At 44.2% G+C, this 18,128-nt stretch overlaps 1 protein-coding gene and 1 non-coding gene across 4 annotated transcripts in view; both read left to right on the forward strand.

Annotated features, from left to right (window-relative positions):
* Positions 1–18,128, forward strand: part of TBCD (tubulin folding cofactor D) — a 251,762-nt gene that overhangs the window by 45,651 nt on the left and 187,983 nt on the right. For all 3 annotated transcript variants that reach the window (XM_077166310.1, XM_077166311.1, XM_077166312.1), the window contains exons 9-10: positions 14,615–14,660; positions 16,630–16,762. In XM_077166310.1, the coding sequence (XP_077022425.1) occupies positions 14,615–14,660; positions 16,630–16,762 (179 nt within the window). The remainder of the gene's footprint in view (positions 1–14,614; positions 14,661–16,629; positions 16,763–18,128) is intronic.
* Positions 2,622–2,729, forward strand: LOC143689196 (U6 spliceosomal RNA). The gene has a single exon (XR_013178657.1). It is a non-coding gene; the product is annotated as a U6 spliceosomal RNA (small nuclear RNA).

The raw sequence follows: 18,128 nt of genomic DNA on the forward strand, positions 1-18,128 counted from the left end.
GTGAGGCTCCTTGCTTCACAGCCCAGATGCAAAAGGGAGACTCGGGCAGACCTTTCCTGCTTGCAGGGGAGGAGCAGGGAGAGTTGATTAGTATAGGCAGTGCTCCTTGAAGAGGAAAGGAAGGCAAGTGTCCAAAACATTTCTCATGAATGATTTTCTTTCTTTCTATTAAAAAAAAAGATTTATTTTGAAATAAGTTCAAACTTACCGGAGAGTTGCAGAATTAATACAAATTCCATATAGAGAACTCCAGGATGCCCACCCCCATAGACAGATCCACCAATTTTAACATTTTTCCTCTTTTGCTGAACTGTTTTTTCATCTGTCTGTCCATCTGCCCATTTTCTGAACATTTGAGAGCAGTTGCACATATTTCCTTTGAACAAAAGAACATTCCTTTATGTAGTCACCTTATGTGCAGTTATTATGAAACTTGACATTTACGTAAAGCTCACATTCTGCATTTCAGTTTTTTCTTATGTTCCAAAAATGTCCTTTTGAGCCTTTTCTCCTCCATTTTTAGATCCCATCCAGTATTATGCATTCATTTAATTATCACTATCTCTTTAGTTTCTGTCTTTTTTTAGTTGTGGAAACATACAAACAACATAAATCTTCCCACCCCAGCCCCTTCCTGTTTTAAGCACACCGTTCAGTGGGATTCAGTACTCACAGTATTGCAGTGCCCTCACCACCATCTGCTACGTCACTACCCCTTCACCCCAAACATACATCCTATACTCATTTTGCATTAACTCCCCATTGCCACTCTTCCCTGCCTCTGTGCTCTACTTTCTTTCTCTGAGTTTCTTTTCTTTTAAGATCCTTTGGAGAATGGTACCTTACTTCATTTAAGGTTTAGTTTGGCTAGATTACTCTTTTTAGTTGTAGCACTTACCTGAGGAGGTTTTTAGGTGGAGAAAAATAAGGTAAAAAATCATTTAAACATTATTTACGTTTTTCACGGAGTGTGTGCCATTTTTACACACTTATGTGCTTTTCTATAATTAAGGTGAAATAAGGTCCTTAAAATTATGACTGTCGCTCAGTGTCTCCGTGGGTTTAAATAAAGATGTTGAGCAGCTAACTTGACACTATTATATTTTCACTGCTCAGCATTTTGGGTGGGCAGGCATCACTGTGGCACGTCATGTTGAATCATGTGTGGCGTGTGGCACACCTTTCACTCCATTGTTGGGCCATCGTCGGGCTTGCCTCTTACACCTGTTCAGGTGATTTATCCTGCTCAGCAGGTATTTGCTAGCAGGTAGCCCAGCTTGGAGCCACATGTTGCGGGTAAGGGCCTTTGGTGATCAGAAGCTTCACTCTCCTGTCACTTAGCCAAGACAGTGAGTGCAGAGGCTGGACGCTGGGCTGGGCTGCAGCGGAGCTGGGGCCAGGGAGGGGAGTATACTGGCCTTGTCCCCCGCCAGTCTCGCCCACCACTGGCCTTGCTCACCACCAGACTCACCCACCACTGACCTTGCCCACCACCAAACTCACCCACTGGCCTCGCCCACCCCTGGACTTGTCTACCACTGGCCTCAACCTCTACCTGCCTCCCCTTAGTCTTGTCCTGCCCTGTAGCTGCAGTCTGCAGCCTTCCAGGTGTGGTGGTGTCTGCTGCCCTCACCCTTCCCCTCCCTCAGGCTCTGTCCTTGTTTGCTGATACATCTCTCCTGGTTCACCCTTGACCTTTGTTTCTCGGTTTCTCCCCTTGCTCTCGAGCCTTATTTCTGTTTACCGGATGGATGCACTCAGGGTGCTTCAGGCCCCACAGGTCCAAGATCACACTTGTATCCTCTGTCACTTTTTCCTCCCCCACAAAGCCCCATTGAAGGACCCCAAAAGATGTCTTTCTGAACTAGCCAACAGCCTAGGTGTAGCTCTGCCCTCTTCCATGTCCCTCACGTCCTTTCAGGTGGCCATGGTCAGGGTGACCTACCTTCCAGACCCACCCCTGCTTTGCTGGTGATTTTCCTGGCTCACTGCCCATCCATTCTCACCAGGCTGTGCCGAACTCTCCCTCTACACTCCAGCCACCATTGTCCTAGAGGTGGTCCTCCAAAAGTACCATGGACCTGTGCCCACACCCTCTCCTCTGGGGACTCCTGTCCCTCTGCTCCACTTGCCTGTGTGGGCTCACTCTCCAGGTCAAAACTGGCTACTGCCATCTCTCTTGGGCTTTTCAAGCACCCTCCTTGCCTCCCCTTCCGTGGCAGCCACGTGCCTGTCTCTGCAGCCTGTGAATGTTTATCCCAGCTCTTGAGGCTGCAAAGGTGGCGAAACAGCTGAAGAAATGGGGAGAAGGTAGGGCCAGGATTGTAGACTTCAGACAAGGCCTGTACAGTCTCCTCTCTCTTCTGGGCCTCCATGTGGGGGCCAACTACTGAGGATGTCTTCTTGGATATCATCGTGTATCTGCTGGCTTCAGGAGTCAGGGCAGCTCTTAGCTGCTATAGGACCCCAGGACTCATTCTCCAGGCTCCTTCTCTCTCTTACTAGCTATGAAGCTGGGGACATGGACTTGGGGGTGAAAGGTTCCATCTTTAGACCCCTGTATTGACAAGAAGATCTGAACCAAGGAAGCTGAGTGTCTGGTCATCAAAGACACTAGACGTTTGCTCGCTTCTGCAGCACATATACTAAAATTAGAATGATACAGAGAAGATTAGCATGGCTCCCTGCATAGGGATGACATGCAAATTCATAAAGCATTCCATATTTTTTTTATTAAATACATTTCTCACCTAAAATGGTTCGTTTTGCAGATGAATGTGATTTCAACTCTGGACTTGTCCAAATGAGGGATTTTTAAATACTATTTTTTTCTACTTTCAAACGTCTAATTCTACAGATTCTGACTTTTCTAACCTCTTCTAGACATTCCACATACTGGCAGAATTAATTGCTTTTTGAAGGTTGAAGTACTGTAAAAGCTGCAAAGAAAACCCTTTTAAACACAGAAATACTAAGTTCATGTCCTCAGTGGACTCAAGCATTTCTGTAGCAAATAAGTCCTTTGAAAGAGTGCCAAAAAAAAAAAAAAAAGATGCCAGATGCCCATACTGGGGGATCAGGGTGCTTGAGTAGCGCCTAATGGGTGCTTTTGTATGACGGAAGCCAGAAAAAAATCTTCCACAGCAGAATAACTTTGCGTACTTATCATTTGGCCTTTCTCTGTTTTTTCATTTGTTAAAACATCGACTTGGGAATTGGTTTTCCTCCTTCTTCTCTGAAGGACTTATGGGTACTTGACACTGTTGTAATAGAGCTGGTCCTTCTCATGGTCCTTGGAAAGCTCCAGCCTGCTTTTGTGACTATTTCCCAGGAGGATGCAGCTTGACGGGCATCATCCCATCCCTGAAGTGCACTGCTGCACTACAGAGCAGGAAAGTGGGGTGCCGGGAGGCAGCGCAGTGTGGCGGGCCTCGGCTCGCAGGTGATGCGCCGGGGCTCAGAGGGAGCGTTTTGCCCCTGGGGTGGGGAGACGGTCCTGGGAGGTGAGTGCGGGTGCGCAGCAGCGGGTGTCTTCATGTCCTTGTTGGCGCACTGCACAGCCTGTGGCCCGTGGCTCACATCTCCCCTCACCCACCCTGGCACCTGGGGTCAGCACAGCCCACACTCCTCTCTGCCTGTTCCAGTTGATAGGCGTGGTGTGCTGGTTTTTCCATCGTTGTCTTTGGCATCTCCTTTGTCTCTGCCAGATGAGTTGCACTGCACCTAGTCTGCTGACCTTCAGCTGGCTGAGCCCCTCACCCTGCACCACCGTCGAGCCAAGCTCCTCTTTCTGGCTTCCAGGCACCAGAGGCCAGACTCCCTGCTTCTTGTGTTGGTGCTCTGCTTGGGGTGCACTCTCCCGGGCCCCCTCACCCCAGAGTCCATTGTCCCATAGAAGGCTTCCATCCTGGGCCTCCTTCCACCTCCTCTGAGCTGGCGCTGGCTGCCCCTCTCTGGCCTTAGACTCTGCTGTGGACTGTGTTAAGTTTGCCACTTGCTGCTGAGTTCTCTGTGGCAGGCACCGCAGCATCTTCTGTGCAGCAGAACATTCCCCATCCCAGCCTATGTTTAGGTAGATGGGAGATGTCTCTTCAATGTGGTCCTTGTCGACTGCTGAATAAAGATGATCTCTACTTAAAAATTTTAAGAAATTGAAATGAGTGGGAATGGCAAAGACAAATTGAAGAGGAATTAGAGTTCTAAATTTGAGTTTCCTTCTAAGGTTAGTACTCTTGTTTTCCTATTTCCCACGAGTCTTTCTATTCCTGGGTTTTCCTGTGTTGTTGAGATCAGTATGTAATTGCATTTTTGTTGCTGCTAAAATGGATGTTATGTTAGTGGGATAACTGAGGAGTGGCTGTCAGTGTGGTTGCTTCTGTTCCCTGGGTGCCCTGGTCTCTGCCAGCGAGGCCCAGGTGAGGCTGGCGCAGAGGGTGGGGGTCGTCTAGCTCCTGTCCTCATCCCAGTGGAAGCTGAGCTTGGCGGCCTGTTGCCCTGGCTGAAGGGGGCAGGGTGGGGGTCAGGCCTGGGCTTTAGCTGGGAAGGGCTTCACACCATGCCATTGATGCAGTTTGACCCTGAATTGGGCAGCACCTCCTGCACAGCTGTTTATCATCCTCAGGGCGTTTGCTGTGAGCTGATGGGTTAGATAAGGTGGAACTTGCTGCTTAAGCAGTAAAGCTAGGAAGGGATGCGCCTCCGGTGCTTCCTGAGCACTTTCTTTACCCTGTGCCTCTGGCTTTATAGATGAGCTGTGAGGGTTTTGTCTGTGTTCTGCTCACGGTGATGGTAGGTGGAGGCGAAATGTTATTTTTGCATGAAATTTTTATTTATTTATTTGTATGCGTATGATTCTTTATGATTTATTTTGCAAAGATTTATTTAATCAGAAATAGTGTTTTTTTTTGTTTTTTTATTCTGGGTCCTAGATGATTCTAGTCAGCTATTTGCTTGCTCTAGCCATTGGAAATTTAATCTCAACAATTAAAATTTTCACTTTGGGAAATTTCTTAATATAGAGCAGTCTAGAGGAATCCAAACAGGGTCCCGTCACCCTGAGCATGTGTGTGCCTGCTCCGTTGAGGATGGGGTGTGCTCCCTGCCTGCCGGGCTGGTCTGGGGTCTCTGTGTTGGGCATGAGCGCGGCTGCTTCCAGGATGGCCCTCCTGGTAAACTTTCATGCTCCCATCAGCTCTGCCTTGGGTCCTGGAGGGGCACCCTTTCAAATGTCCCTCAGCTTTGTTCTTGCTGGCCAGCGCATACATCAGAGGTTGTTTAATTTTCCCCAGGCTCAGCTCGCTTGTAGCAGGAGGATCTTTTCCACCGTGCTGCCAGAAAGGGCATCCCCAGCGGGAATTTACGAGTTTCTGTGTCAGGGTTGAGAAAAATGTAAGAATAAGAATTCATCCTATTTCAGTGCGGGGTGTTGGTTCTCTCTCCCCGCAGCCTCTTCCCCCTCTTCTCCCTCCACCCAGCCTCTTTGTGGGTGAGCTGGTGGTTCCTGGCCAGAGTCCAAGGCACTGGACTGTGCTGGCAGTGCTCACTGGTTACCGTCTCCTATCTAGAATGTTGTTATATTGCAGTTTATAAGGAACTTGGCAAGTAAAGAATGCTCATATGAGAGGGCATTTTTGGTATTTAATGGTATTTCACATTCTTATTTTGTTAGTAAATGAGACCAAAGAGCCCTTCACGTCACTTCTCCTTCTTGAATGTTTGCCGTGCCCACACTTTTCTTTCCCTACACACCTTCTCCTTTCAGATCTTGTTTGAACTTTCACAGTAGCCTTTTAAAAAAGTCTTTATTTTTGTCTTGCACCCTTTTCAGTGCATCCTCCCTGTTGTTACCAGTATAATGTCAAAGAAGTTGGAATCTGATCATACTCCCTACAAGGGGAAACTTAAATTTGCTCAATGTGTAGAGAGCATTTGGATTTAACTGAAGGATGTGGCCATGTTTCAGCTTCGCTGACCCCATGTGAGGCTGGGCCTCATGAGGCCACTGCAGGGCATGGGTGGGCAGGCTGTGGCTTGTGAGGGTGGCCTCTCCTGTCTTTACATCCGTGCCCACCTTTGTTCTTCCTCAGGATAGCTTTGAGACTCCACTGAGCCTTTTCGGGTGGTGGGGCAAGGAGTGGTGGCCCGGATGGTCTGTTGTTTGCCTCGATACTGCTTCTTTGTGTCAGAGCAAGTCTTGGAAAAAGAGGGAGCCTTTTTCTCTCTCTCTGCTCTGCTGCTGTCTCTGTGCTGTAATGGCGTATCATAATAGTGCACCTTCCTGAGAAACCAGAAGTGAGAATGTGCTGGCGAGGAGCCGACGGGGTCCTGGCTGCTGGCCCCAATTCCAGCCAGCGCTTCTGAGGCTTGCTTGAGAATATGTGGTCTTCTCAGAAACCTCATTGCCTAGTGACTGCTCCTCTTGCACTGGGGTGGTGTAGGGACCTTTCTCCCAGGGCCTGGGGTGAGGTTGCTTTTCTTGGCTTTTGATTTGATGGTGCCTTCAGGGAGCCTCAAACCAGCATCTCCTGCTTGGCAGCTGGGTGAACTTGCTCCTGAGCAGCTGGATAGCCTGTGATTTACGTGGCTTGGAGAACATGCCCTGGAGAGGTGAAGCTGGTTTGCACATTGCAGAGAAGCCAGGCGTGGGTGGGTGGACAATTGGAAGGTGTGGTCGTTTAGAATGATTACTAAGAAACTCATTTTGTTTGCACCTTGTCCTGTGTTATTTTCTAAGACGACCTAAGCAGGCTTACCTGTCCTTTATCATTGGCTGGGTGGCAGTGTTTTTCTCTCCTTTAAGTGGCACAGTTGCATATGCATGGCATTTGCTTTCCAGCAGGTTGTTCTGAGTTGGTTCACATCTTAGGCCTTTGTGAAGAACAGCGTGCACCTCCCACTCCTGCCTTGGCTCAGGAGTGCCGAGGGCCATCAGGAAGCTGGAGCGAGCTGGTCCCCAGCGTGTCTGAGACAGGGCAGCAGGGCGCCTTCCCCGGGGGCGGACTTAGCAAACACTCCTTGATTTCTGTTCCTTCCTTTTCCTCCCTTAATCCATTCAGCGTGAAAGAGTCAGTAACTTTTGTGAGTTTTTTTCTTCATATGTAGCACATGTGATTCAGCTGGAAGTGGTCCCCAGGATAGTTTCTGTGTCAGAGTTGAGAAAAATGTAAGAATAAGAATTCATCCTATTTCAATGCAGGGTGTTGGTTCTCTCTCCCTGCAGCCTCTTCCCCCTCTTCTCCCTCCATCCAGCCTCTTTGTGGGTGAGCTGGTGGTTCCCGGCCAGAGTCCAAGGCACTGGACTGTGCTGGCAGTGCTCACTGGTTACCGTCTCCTATCTAGAATGTTGTTATATTGCAGTTTATAAGGAACTTGGCAAGTAAAGAATGCTCATATGAGAGGGCATTTTTGGCATTTAATGGTATTTCACATTCTTATTTTGTTAGTAAATGAGACCAAAGAGCCCTTCACGTCACTTCTCCTTCTTGAATTGCCGTGCCCACACTCTTCTTTCCCTACATACCTTCTCCCTTCAGATCTTATTTGGACTTTCACAGTAGCCTTTTAAAAAAGTCTTTATTTTTGTCTTGCACCCTTTTCAATGCATCCTCCATTTTGCTGCCAGTATAATGTCTAAAAAGTTGGAATCTGATCATATTGCCTGAGAGGGGAAACTTAAATTTGCTCAATGTGTTTTATAAGTCATCTGATATGTAACAGCCTACTCCAAAACTTAGTAACCTAAAATGTCCACCATGTTATCATGTGTATGGATTGAGTGGGTCACGACTTGGGGCAGGACATCATAGGGACAGCTTATCTCAGCTCCACAATACCTGAGAGTTCAGCGAATAAGAGCCCAGCAGGGGGGCTGGGGGCAGCTGCAGACAGAGCCTGAGGGTGGCCTCCCCATGGCCACCTGCTGGGGTCCTGGGTTCCACAACTGGACACCTCCACGAGGTCTTCTTTTTACTCTCTCAGGCAAGATTATCCCTGTTACGGGTTCTTCCACTATACCATTCCCATGCTGAATCGTAGGGTGTGCTTGACAGATTCTAGTTCCGTGCTGAAAACTAAGTACTTTAAAGGAAGGAGCTATCTGTTTGTGTATCATGGGTATCTGCTCAGTAGGTATTTGCTAGGTAAATGGATAACTTATGGTTAAAATATGTCAAATCAGATACATTGGAATTTTTTTTCATTTAAAAAAATTTTTATTGACAAATCTTCACACATATATAGTCCATACATGGTGTACAATCAGTGGCTCACAATATCATCATATAGTTGTGTTTTTATCACCATAATCGTTTTTAGAACATTTGCATCACTCCAGAAAAAGAAATAAAAAGAAAAAGAAAACTTCATACATACCAAACCCTTTACCCCTCCCTCTCCTTGACCATTGGTAATTCCATCTACCCAATTTATTTTACCCCTTATCCCCCCATTATTTATTATTTTTATCCTTATTTTGTTACTCATCCATCCATATCCTAGATAAAAGGAGCATCAGACTTAAGGTTTTCACAATTACACAGTTACATTGTAAAAGCTATGTCATTATACAATCATCTTCAGGAATCAAGGCTACTGGAGCACAGCTGTACAGTTTCAGGTACTTCTCTCCAGCCACTTCAATACACTGTAAACTAAAAGTGGTTATCTATATAATGCATAAGAATAATCTTCAGGATAACCTCTTGACTCTGTTTGGAATCTCTCAGCCACTGACACTTTATTTTGTCTCATTTCTCTTTTCCCCTTTTTGGTTAGGAAGGCGTTCTCAATCCCATGATGCTGGGTCCTGGCTCATCCTGGGAGTTTGGATACATTGGAATCTGCACTGAGTAAATTAACTTAAAAAATATATTGTGGTAGCATACATGCAACATAAAATTCCCCATTTTAACCATGTACAGTTCAGTAAAATTGGTTACATTCACCATGTTCTCTCACCATCATCACCATCCATCACGGAGACTTTTTTTTATCACCCGAACCCATTAAGCAGCAATTCGCCATCGCCACCCCTGCCCCACAAGCTCCTGGTAACCGGTATTCTACTTCCTGTCTCTAGGGATTTGTTTTTTACGGAAGCTCATAAGTAGAGTCATCTAATACTTGTCCCTTTGTATCTGGCTTATTTAACTTAGTATTATGTTTTTAAGGTTTGTCCATGTTGTAACATATGTTAGAATTTCATTTCCTTTTTTTATATTCCCTCTTTTTTAAAATAAACTTTATTAATAGACTTTTTGCACCAACCAAGCAAAAACTCCCACCCCGCATCTCTTGATAGCATCTAATCTTTCTGTTTCTGAGTTTGCTTTTTCCAGGTAACTCATATACATAATACCTATATTTGTCCTTATGTGCTTGCTTATTTCATGCAGCATAATTTTTTCAAGGTTTTTTCATGTTGCAGCATGTTTCAGAACTTTGATTTCTTTTTACAGCCAAATAATATTCCATTGTGTATATATACCACTTTTTTTAATCCAGTTATTTGCTGATGGATGCATGGGTTGTTTCTACCTTTTGGTACTTGTAATAATGCTGCAGTGAACATCAAGTATCTGTTTGCATCCCTGCTTTCAGATCTTTGGGGTATATACCTAGGAGTGGAATTGTTAAGTCATTCGGTAGTTCTGTGTTTAACTTTTCGAGGAGCCATCAAACTGTTTTCCACAGTAGCTGTACCATTTTACACCCCCACCAATTTTTGAGGGTTCCTGTTTTTCTGTATCCTCATCAACACTTATTTTCCATTTTAAAATAGTAGCCATTCTAATGGATGTGAAGTGGTCTTCATTTGCATTTCCCTGAAGCCTAATGACCATCTTTTCATGTACTTACTAACTATCCATAGATATTTCTTTGGTGAAGTGTCATTTCATACCTTTTGCTCATTTTTTATTGGGCATTTTATAGAATTGTAGGAGTGTCTTGTGGATATAAGCCTTTTATCAGCTATGTGATTTATAAACATTTTCTCCCAGGCTGTGGCTTATTTTTTAATTTTCTTAATGGTGTCATTTGATAGCAAAAATTTAAAATTTAAATCATGTCTAAATCTTTTATGGATTGTGCTTTTGATGTCATGTTAACTCACCGTCAAATCCAAGGTCACATAGATTTTCTCCCATTTGTTCTGCAAGTTTTATAGTTTTAGATTTTATATTTGTTTAGGTCCATGATCGATTTTGAGTTAATTTTTGTATATGGTGTGAAGTTCGTTTTTTGTGCATATGGACACTTACTTTTCAGCACCACTTGTTGCAAGGACTCTCCTTTCCCTGTTGACTTGCCTCGGCTCCCCTGTGAGAGCCAGGTGGGCGTAGGTGGGACGTTTCTCTCTGGGCTCTGTTTGGTTCCTTTCTTCTGTACATCTGTACTTATGCCAGTACCACTCTTTCTTGATTCCTGTAACTGTTTGATCGGTTTTGAAATCAAGTAACATGAATCCTTCAAATTGTTTTTCAAAGTCATTTTGACTATTATAGGTTGTTTGCATTTCCATATACATTTTAGGTATTGCATTGAATCTGTAGATCCGTTTGTGGAGCGTTCACAGTATCAAGTCATCCATCTGTGAACATGGTATAGTTCTCCCCTTATTTTGATCTTTAATGTCTGTCAGCAGTGATTTTTATTCTTCACTGTGGAGGGCTTGTACTTTTCTGTAAAATTAATTCCTAAATATTTTGCTAATGTATAGAAATTTTGAACAAATATTTCGTTCTGCAACCTTGCTAAACTTGCTTATTAGTCCTACTAGTTTTGTTTTAAAAGATTCTTTAGAATTTTCTAATTAGAAGGTCATGTTGGTCTGTGAATAAAGAAAACTTTACTTTTTTTCCCAATCTGTATGCTTTTAATTTATTTTTCTTGAATTATTTCACTGGCTAGAAATATTAAATATAAATGGTGGGAGTAGATAGCTATCCTTGTCTGTTCCTGATCTTATAGGAAAGCATTCAGTCTTTATTATTAAGTGTGATATTAGCTGTGGGTTTTTCGTAAATGCCCTTTATCAGTTTGAAGATGGTCCCTTCTGTTCTTACTTTATTGGGAGTTTCTTTTTTTAAATCATGAATGAGTGTTGGCTATTGCCAAATTCTTTTTCTGCTTTCATTAAGATCATGTGTTTTGTTCTGTCCTCTTTTCTATTGCTGTGGTATGTCAGATGAATTGATATTTGGATGTAGAGCCACACTTGCATTCCTGGGATAAACATCATTAGGTTATATTCTAAAAATCCTTTTTGTATGTTGCTATATTTGTTGTGATATTTTGTTAAGGATTTTTGCATCTATATTCATGGGGATATTGGTCTATAATTTTTTTGTGATGCGTTTGGTTTTTGTATTAGGACAATACTGTCCCCATAAAATGAGTTTCTGTTTTCTGAAAGTTAGTGTAGGGTAGTATTTTTTCTTAAATGTTTGATAGAATTCATTAGTAGAGCCATGTGAGTCTAAGGTTTTCTTTGTGGAAAGATTTTAAATTACTCATTTAATTTTTCTACATGACAGTAAGTCTATACAAATTTTCTGTTCTGAGTCAGTTTTTGTAATTTGTGTCTTTCTTGGGATTTGTCCTTTCCTCAGTGTTATCTGGTTTGTTTGCCATAAAATTGCTCGTGATGTTCCGTTATTAACCCTTTGATTTAGTCTCTTCTTCAGTCCTCTCATTCTCATTTTATAAATCCTCAGAATGCTCTTTTTTTTGTTGTTGTCAAGCCATTACAAAGTAAATTATAGATGTTCATACTATCTCTGAGTACTTCAGCATGCATTCTACGTAATTGCCATACCATTTTTTGAGGGCTTCTTTTAAAACTAATAGGAAATTTTGCCATTCCTTATGTGACAGTAGTGCTGATTTCAACATAACGGGTACTTTGGCTCCTATAGTGTGTCAGCATGAATCTGTGCTTTATTAATCCCAGCTGTACCTGTCTACCTGGGCTGGGGGCAGGTGCGTGAGTGGGAGTGGGGTCTCTTCCTCCAGCCTGCACATGTGGCCACTCTCTCACCTTCCTGCAGAGCCTGAGATAGGCTGTGGTGCTTCTGGCAGCTGTGAAGGACTGGCTCTGAGATTGCCTTCATGGTCGTGTTTTCCACTTGAGTGTCTTCAGCAGCCCGTGGCATAATAGAGATGCTTCACAATTTGGGGAATTTTGGCAAAATTTCTCTTAGTATACCAAGAGATTATCTGTACTTTTATTTAAGCATATGGTTACGAATACCATTTTCAAAGTTGGTTTAAGCCTGAATGATTTTTATCACTTGCAGCCTTGCAGTAGATGTGAATATTTCTGTCAAGCTTGTTTTAAGGCTCTTGCATGGTACTGGCTGACCGTGTGAAAAGCGGTCCTGGCTGTGCTGTGCCAGTGTGCTTGGTGACCTTGTGTTCTGAAGGACACAGAGACTGGCCTCTGACCTGGGCAGGAGACAGCATTGGCTGAGTTGGAAGCTGGCACCACGGTCCTGCTGTGTCCCCTGATAGTACCAGTCCTGGAGAGTGTGGTCGGGGCCTCTGGTGGGTGGACTGAGATTTGAGGTTAAGTTGCTCGGGGGAGAATTAATGCTGAGAAGAAAGGGGGTTTGACTCTGGGGAGAGACTTCTGCCCATCTGCCAGTCAGCAGACTTATGGAAGACTCCAGAGCCAACAGGAGAGCTGGCGACTGAAGCCACAGTCCTGAGAGAAGGACCTGGGAGTTCTGGCACTGTGGGCTGTGGCCCAGTCTGAGCAGTCCTAGGCCCCTTTCTTGAGCTGTCCAGAGGGTCTTGTGAGTCGTAGCCCTGTGGCCTGTGGCTTTGTGCTGCACGCCTGCTGCTGAGCCATGTGGGTTCTGTCTGGTGCCCAGTGTGTTTCCAGCACTGCTTTTGGCTGGGTGTACCATGGAGCCTCTTACACGGCCTCACCCTTCTTGGACTTAGCTGCCACCAACCAGACCCTTGAGGAAGCATCTCTTCCCATTAGCGAGCCTCCTTGTCTCTGTGACCTTGTGTTTTGCAGTCTGGCTAGTCATAGCTGGGCAGGGGACAGTCCCAGTGCAGAGGGGCCCAGGATACTTGAAGTCATGGTGAACAGTGGAGTCCACGCCAGCCCCTTCCACCCTGTTTTCTGAAGGAAAAGACGTTCTTGGTGCTTAGTTCTAGGGTTCTGCATAAAGGGATTGGGAGGGGCTTATGTGTGTGATCTTGCTCATCGTCTAGACCTTAACATGGAAGGTAGATTCTCAGGCTGGGAATTCAGCTGGGCCAGCATCAGGGCGCCCGTGACACTTGGACATTCTCTGGATGTGCTTATTTCGTGAGGTGCGAGGTGTGTGTTTGAAGGTAGCCTGTGTGGTTGGTTACCTGGAGGAGCCGAGGCCTGTTTCAGACCGCAAGGGACCTGAGCCGGGACCTGGGGGCCTGCTAAGGTCCCTTTACATCGGTCCTGAGGGCACGGTGCTGCCCCTGCTGCTGGGCTCTGCAGGAGGAGGTGAGGGGTGGGGGGAGTAGGAAGGAAGTTAGAGGGGAGGCCAGTTCTCATGCGTGCTTCCTTTCCTAGGTGTGAGATAGTCTGACCTGCAACTTTTATCTTTGATGTCTTTGTGCATATACACGGGTAGTTTTTAAAATAGAGATTATTTAGTCGTTCTTTCACAAGCTAATGCCTTTAACTTCAGCTTGGACACATTTCAAAGATGAGGCTATGAGCAGAGCTCAGTGCCTGCCTTGCGTGGACAAGAAGCTGCCCTCTGTAGCCTCCTCTCCCAGTTCTTATAGCTCCTTTATTGTGCCCAGAAACTCTCCTCTTATTTGGTGGTGAATATTTAAGATAAAAATTTTGGAAGATGAAATAAATTGTTTTGATAACTTATGTTTTAAATTTGTAAATGTTCTTGCAGCATTTTTTAAAAAAACTTTTTTATTGTAAAATATAACATATATACAAAGCAAAGAAAGAAAAAAACAATAGTTTTCAAAGCACTCTTCAACCAGTAGTTACAGGACAGATCCCAGAGTTTGTCATGGGCTACCATATGATCCTCTTAAAGGTTTCCTTCTAGCTGTTCCAGAATATAGGAGGCTAGAAGGCATAAATAATTTTTTATCATCACAATCGACTTTTTTTTTTCCTTTTTTGTAGAAAATAACATATATCCGAAAAGCTATAAATTTCAAAGCACAGCACCACAATTAGCTTTAGAACATATTTCAGAGTTTGACATGGGTTACATACAATTTCACACTTTTAGGTTTTTGCTTCTAGCTGCTCTAAGATACTGGAGACTAAAAGAGATATCAATTTAATGATTCAGCAATCAAATTCATTTGTTAAATCCTATATTCTCTGCATAACTCCACCATTACCTTTGATCTTTCTATCCCACACTTTAGGGGTATTTGGGCTATGGCCATGCTAACTTTTTCATGTTGAAAGGGTCTGTCACTAATATGGGGTAGGGAGATGGAACTAGCTCATGTTCTGGAGAGGCTGGGCCCTCTAGGTTTCAGGACTTATCTGGTCCAGGGACCCATCTGGAGGTTAGTAGGTTTCTGGAAAGTTACTCTAGTTCTTGTAGCATTTTAAAATGCCTTTTCTTTTTTATTTTAGGCACAAATATTTAAACATGGAAAGCGTGAAGACTGTTTACCGTATGGTAAGGTTTGTTTTTATGAGTGGGTGTGTTTGTGATGTGAGTTTACTTATGTGTGATCAAGTGTGTGTCCTTGACATTTTAATCATAGGTTTTAAAATCTGAAACTTGATATATTTGGACGCTTTGCTGTTTGTTTTTTTTTTGCATGGGCAGGCACCAGAAATCGAACCCAGGTCTCTGGTATGGCAGGCGAGAACTCTGCCTGCTGAGCCACTGTGGCCCTCCCAGTTCCTCGTTTCTATTTGTTTTGTTTTGTGTGTGCCTATGTGTTTTAACTTCTAGAAATCCCCTCATCACTAGAGATGAGGGAGATTGCTCAGGCCTTCTCTGCAGGTTGAGGTGTTTCTCAGAGTCCCTGCCTGTGTGTGTCCTGATCCTGGGTGGGATTCAGTGCAGGCGGAGGTCCTCCCCAGTGGCAGCTGGTTTCCCTCTGGAATTGTGACCTTTGCCTTGTTCTCTTTACATTGAACCTCAATTTATGGAAATAAGTGTGCAGTGGTTTTCTTTGCAGAGAGGTTGACTTCCTATATCAAGAGAAATTTCAAGAGAGTTTTATGTTTTAGAAGATGTCTGAATTTCAGTTTTAAACTGTAGAGGTTTTCTTTCGAAGTTTTCATTATGGAAAGTTTTTTAGTGTGTATCAGGGAAAAAAGACTGGCACACCGAACCATGTTGTATTTCTATCTTCAGCTTCGGGGTGCTGTCTGTATTCCTCCACTTACTTCCTGCCCCCACCCAGACATCCTGTTGTTTCATCTGTTTGTGTCTCAATGTGCACATCTAAAAGACCAGGGCTCCTTTTAATACACAACCTCAGTCTCATGCTCTGTTCTAGAAAAGCGAGCAGGGATCGCATCTGTCCTGGGGAAACAGAAATGTGCATGCTCCTTTTACGTTTTGGGTTATTGTCAATTAAGGATCACCCAGTTTAGTCACTGCATACTATTTGAGTTTTTGAGAAAATAGTCAAGTGTTACTGCAATTTATCTAATATTAAAGGCACACTTTTGTAAATTAAGCAGAAAGTACCTGTGCCTGCAGTCACTGCCATAGCTTCAGTTACCTGGGACAATTTGGTGGCCCTCAATTTTCTGCCTGCATCCCTGCCCACAGCCAAACCATGCCCCTGGCCACCTTCCTGCCCACGGCAGACCGTGTCCCTGTCCACATCCCTGCCCATGTCCAGGCTCATGTCCATGTCCAAGGCCAGACCACATCCCTGTGTTTGATCCAGGGTTCTGGCCTTCACTTAGCTCCAGTACTCCAGTTTGGTGCACTAGTGTCCTGGCTTCTCACTTTGCCTAAAAGCTGCTCTTCCTCTCAGCTCCAGCACCTGCAGTCCTCACTTCCTCACTCTCCTCTTCCCGCATTCAGTTGGTAATGAGGTGTTGTCCATTTTACCTGGTGCTCATCTTTAAAGCCATCCATGGCCTCCCACGTGTTGCTCCTGTCTTAGGGCCTCCCCTCTATCTTCCATACGACGTGTTGTCCTTCAGGCTCTCCTGCCTCAGTATCCCCTTGGCTCGCCTGCTGCCTCCCGCCAAGGGCCTTGGCAGCCATGCTGGACAATGCAGTGGAGTCCCTCACACTTTGGCTCCAATCCTACTGTTACTAATACTCTCTTCTCACCCTCCTCATGTATTTTTGCCCTTCTGGCCCTTTGTATATGCTGTTCTCCTTACTCAGAACAACCTCTCCTTCTCCCTGGGTTCTCTTGTCTACCCATCTCTGTGTTTTCTGCTTCACAGTGAGGAAATTGAGTAGATTTGACTAGCTGTTTTTGGCAAATGATACAGAAGAAAGAGGCCTTTATAAAACAGGGCTTAGAGGAGTCAGTATAAGCCTAGGTCATTAGATCTGTAGCATTGCCTGTGGCTTTTGTGTGGTGATGTCAAATACAGATGATGTAGTTTGGAAATCATATGAAATCCCTTGTATCAAATCAAGTTTCCTGTCTTGTCATCTGCAGCTACCAGTGTTCTCAAGTGCCTTGATAACTGCAGACTCTCCGAGAGTAACCAGACTCTCCTCCGGAAGCTTGGGGTGAAACTCGTCCAGCGACTGGGCCTGACCTTCCTGAAACCGCAGGTGGCCAAGTGGAGGTTGGTAGAGTGAGCTGAGTGCGCATGTGGCCTGAGCATCTTGGCCCCTGGTTGGCGCTGTGACCTCATTCATTTTAGGTGGCAGTGGCAGAGTAGATAGATTAGTGAAAAGTGCTATCTGCCTTACCTTTTACCTTATTCTCAAAACATTTCTGATTTTCCATCATTCCCTGATTGTACATCTTCCAGATAGAATGATGGCTAGAGAACCTCATTTCTGTGCTTTGTGTGACATACTGTTCAGATGTAGTGCAACCTCACAGATTTGGGCTGTGGTAGCAAGCTCCATTTTAATTAATAAATCTGAAATACAGGCATCTTTCAAAGAAAATCAAGCTCACTTCTTAAGTGTATTTTTGAAAATAAATTCTTTTGCTTGCTCATGGAATTGTGCCTTGGCATTAAGTGGCTTTAATTAATAAATGGATTATAAATTGTGGCTCACACAGGATCAGACTTTTTAAAAGTGCTTGGAATGCTTGTGTTTTTAATAACCTTTCACTTTAAGTTCTAATATGTGTGGTTTGGGAAGGAATTAATTTGTTAAGTTCAGCTTAGCTTTTACCCCATGTTTTAGCAAATTCCGAAGAAGCGTGTTGTGTTTTAGTGCTCTTATACTGAAACACTTTTGGGTGTTCTGTATATGGCTAACATCTACAAAAAAGTTGTTTATGAGACTAAATGTTAGTGGCTAGTTTCCAAAACATCATAGAAAATTAATGTTCTTTACTGTGAACATTTACGCAGGAAGTGAAATAGTTTAGAACATGATAATTTTATTCAGTGTGTGTTTTAGAGATGTTAAATGTTGTTATACTTCCTCTCTGCCAATTAGCTTGGCTGGTGCTGTAGGGTAGACCCTTCTCGAGGTCCCTCAAACTGGGCACAGTGCTTCTTGTCTGGAGGCTCTCCTCATCTTTTGGGGTGTGTGTAACTCTTTTCCTTTTTTTGAATGAAAAGGCATGTTTGTCTACATAGCTTCTAATTGCTTGGATTTCGGATGGTGTGTAATGTTTTTCTTTAGACTTCCTTTGGCATTTCAGAAGACTTGAACTTACTGAAACATAGTCCTAAGAAGGAGTAAGGAAAATAAGGTTTTTGATGAGTCTTTGGCCCTTTTCTCCACTTTGTCCCTCCTCTCCTCCCTCTTCTACTCTAAAAATGAGCATTAGACATGTTATTTGAGCTCAATTTACAAAAACACCAGTATGCTGTGATGGTGGGGGAGTAGGTAGTCATTTTGTTGTCCAGATCAGGGACCCTGTGCTCTGTGGGTATTGTCCCTGTCTAGGTGGCTGCCCATCCCTCTCCCTGTCTGCCTCCTGCTACTGTTTTTTTCATAGGTCTAGTGGCCTTGGTCCTTCTC

Source organism: Tamandua tetradactyla, chromosome 6 (assembly GCF_023851605.1).
Source record: "Tamandua tetradactyla isolate mTamTet1 chromosome 6, mTamTet1.pri, whole genome shotgun sequence".
In the NCBI taxonomy this organism is placed as follows: Eukaryota; Metazoa; Chordata; class Mammalia; order Pilosa; family Myrmecophagidae; genus Tamandua; species Tamandua tetradactyla.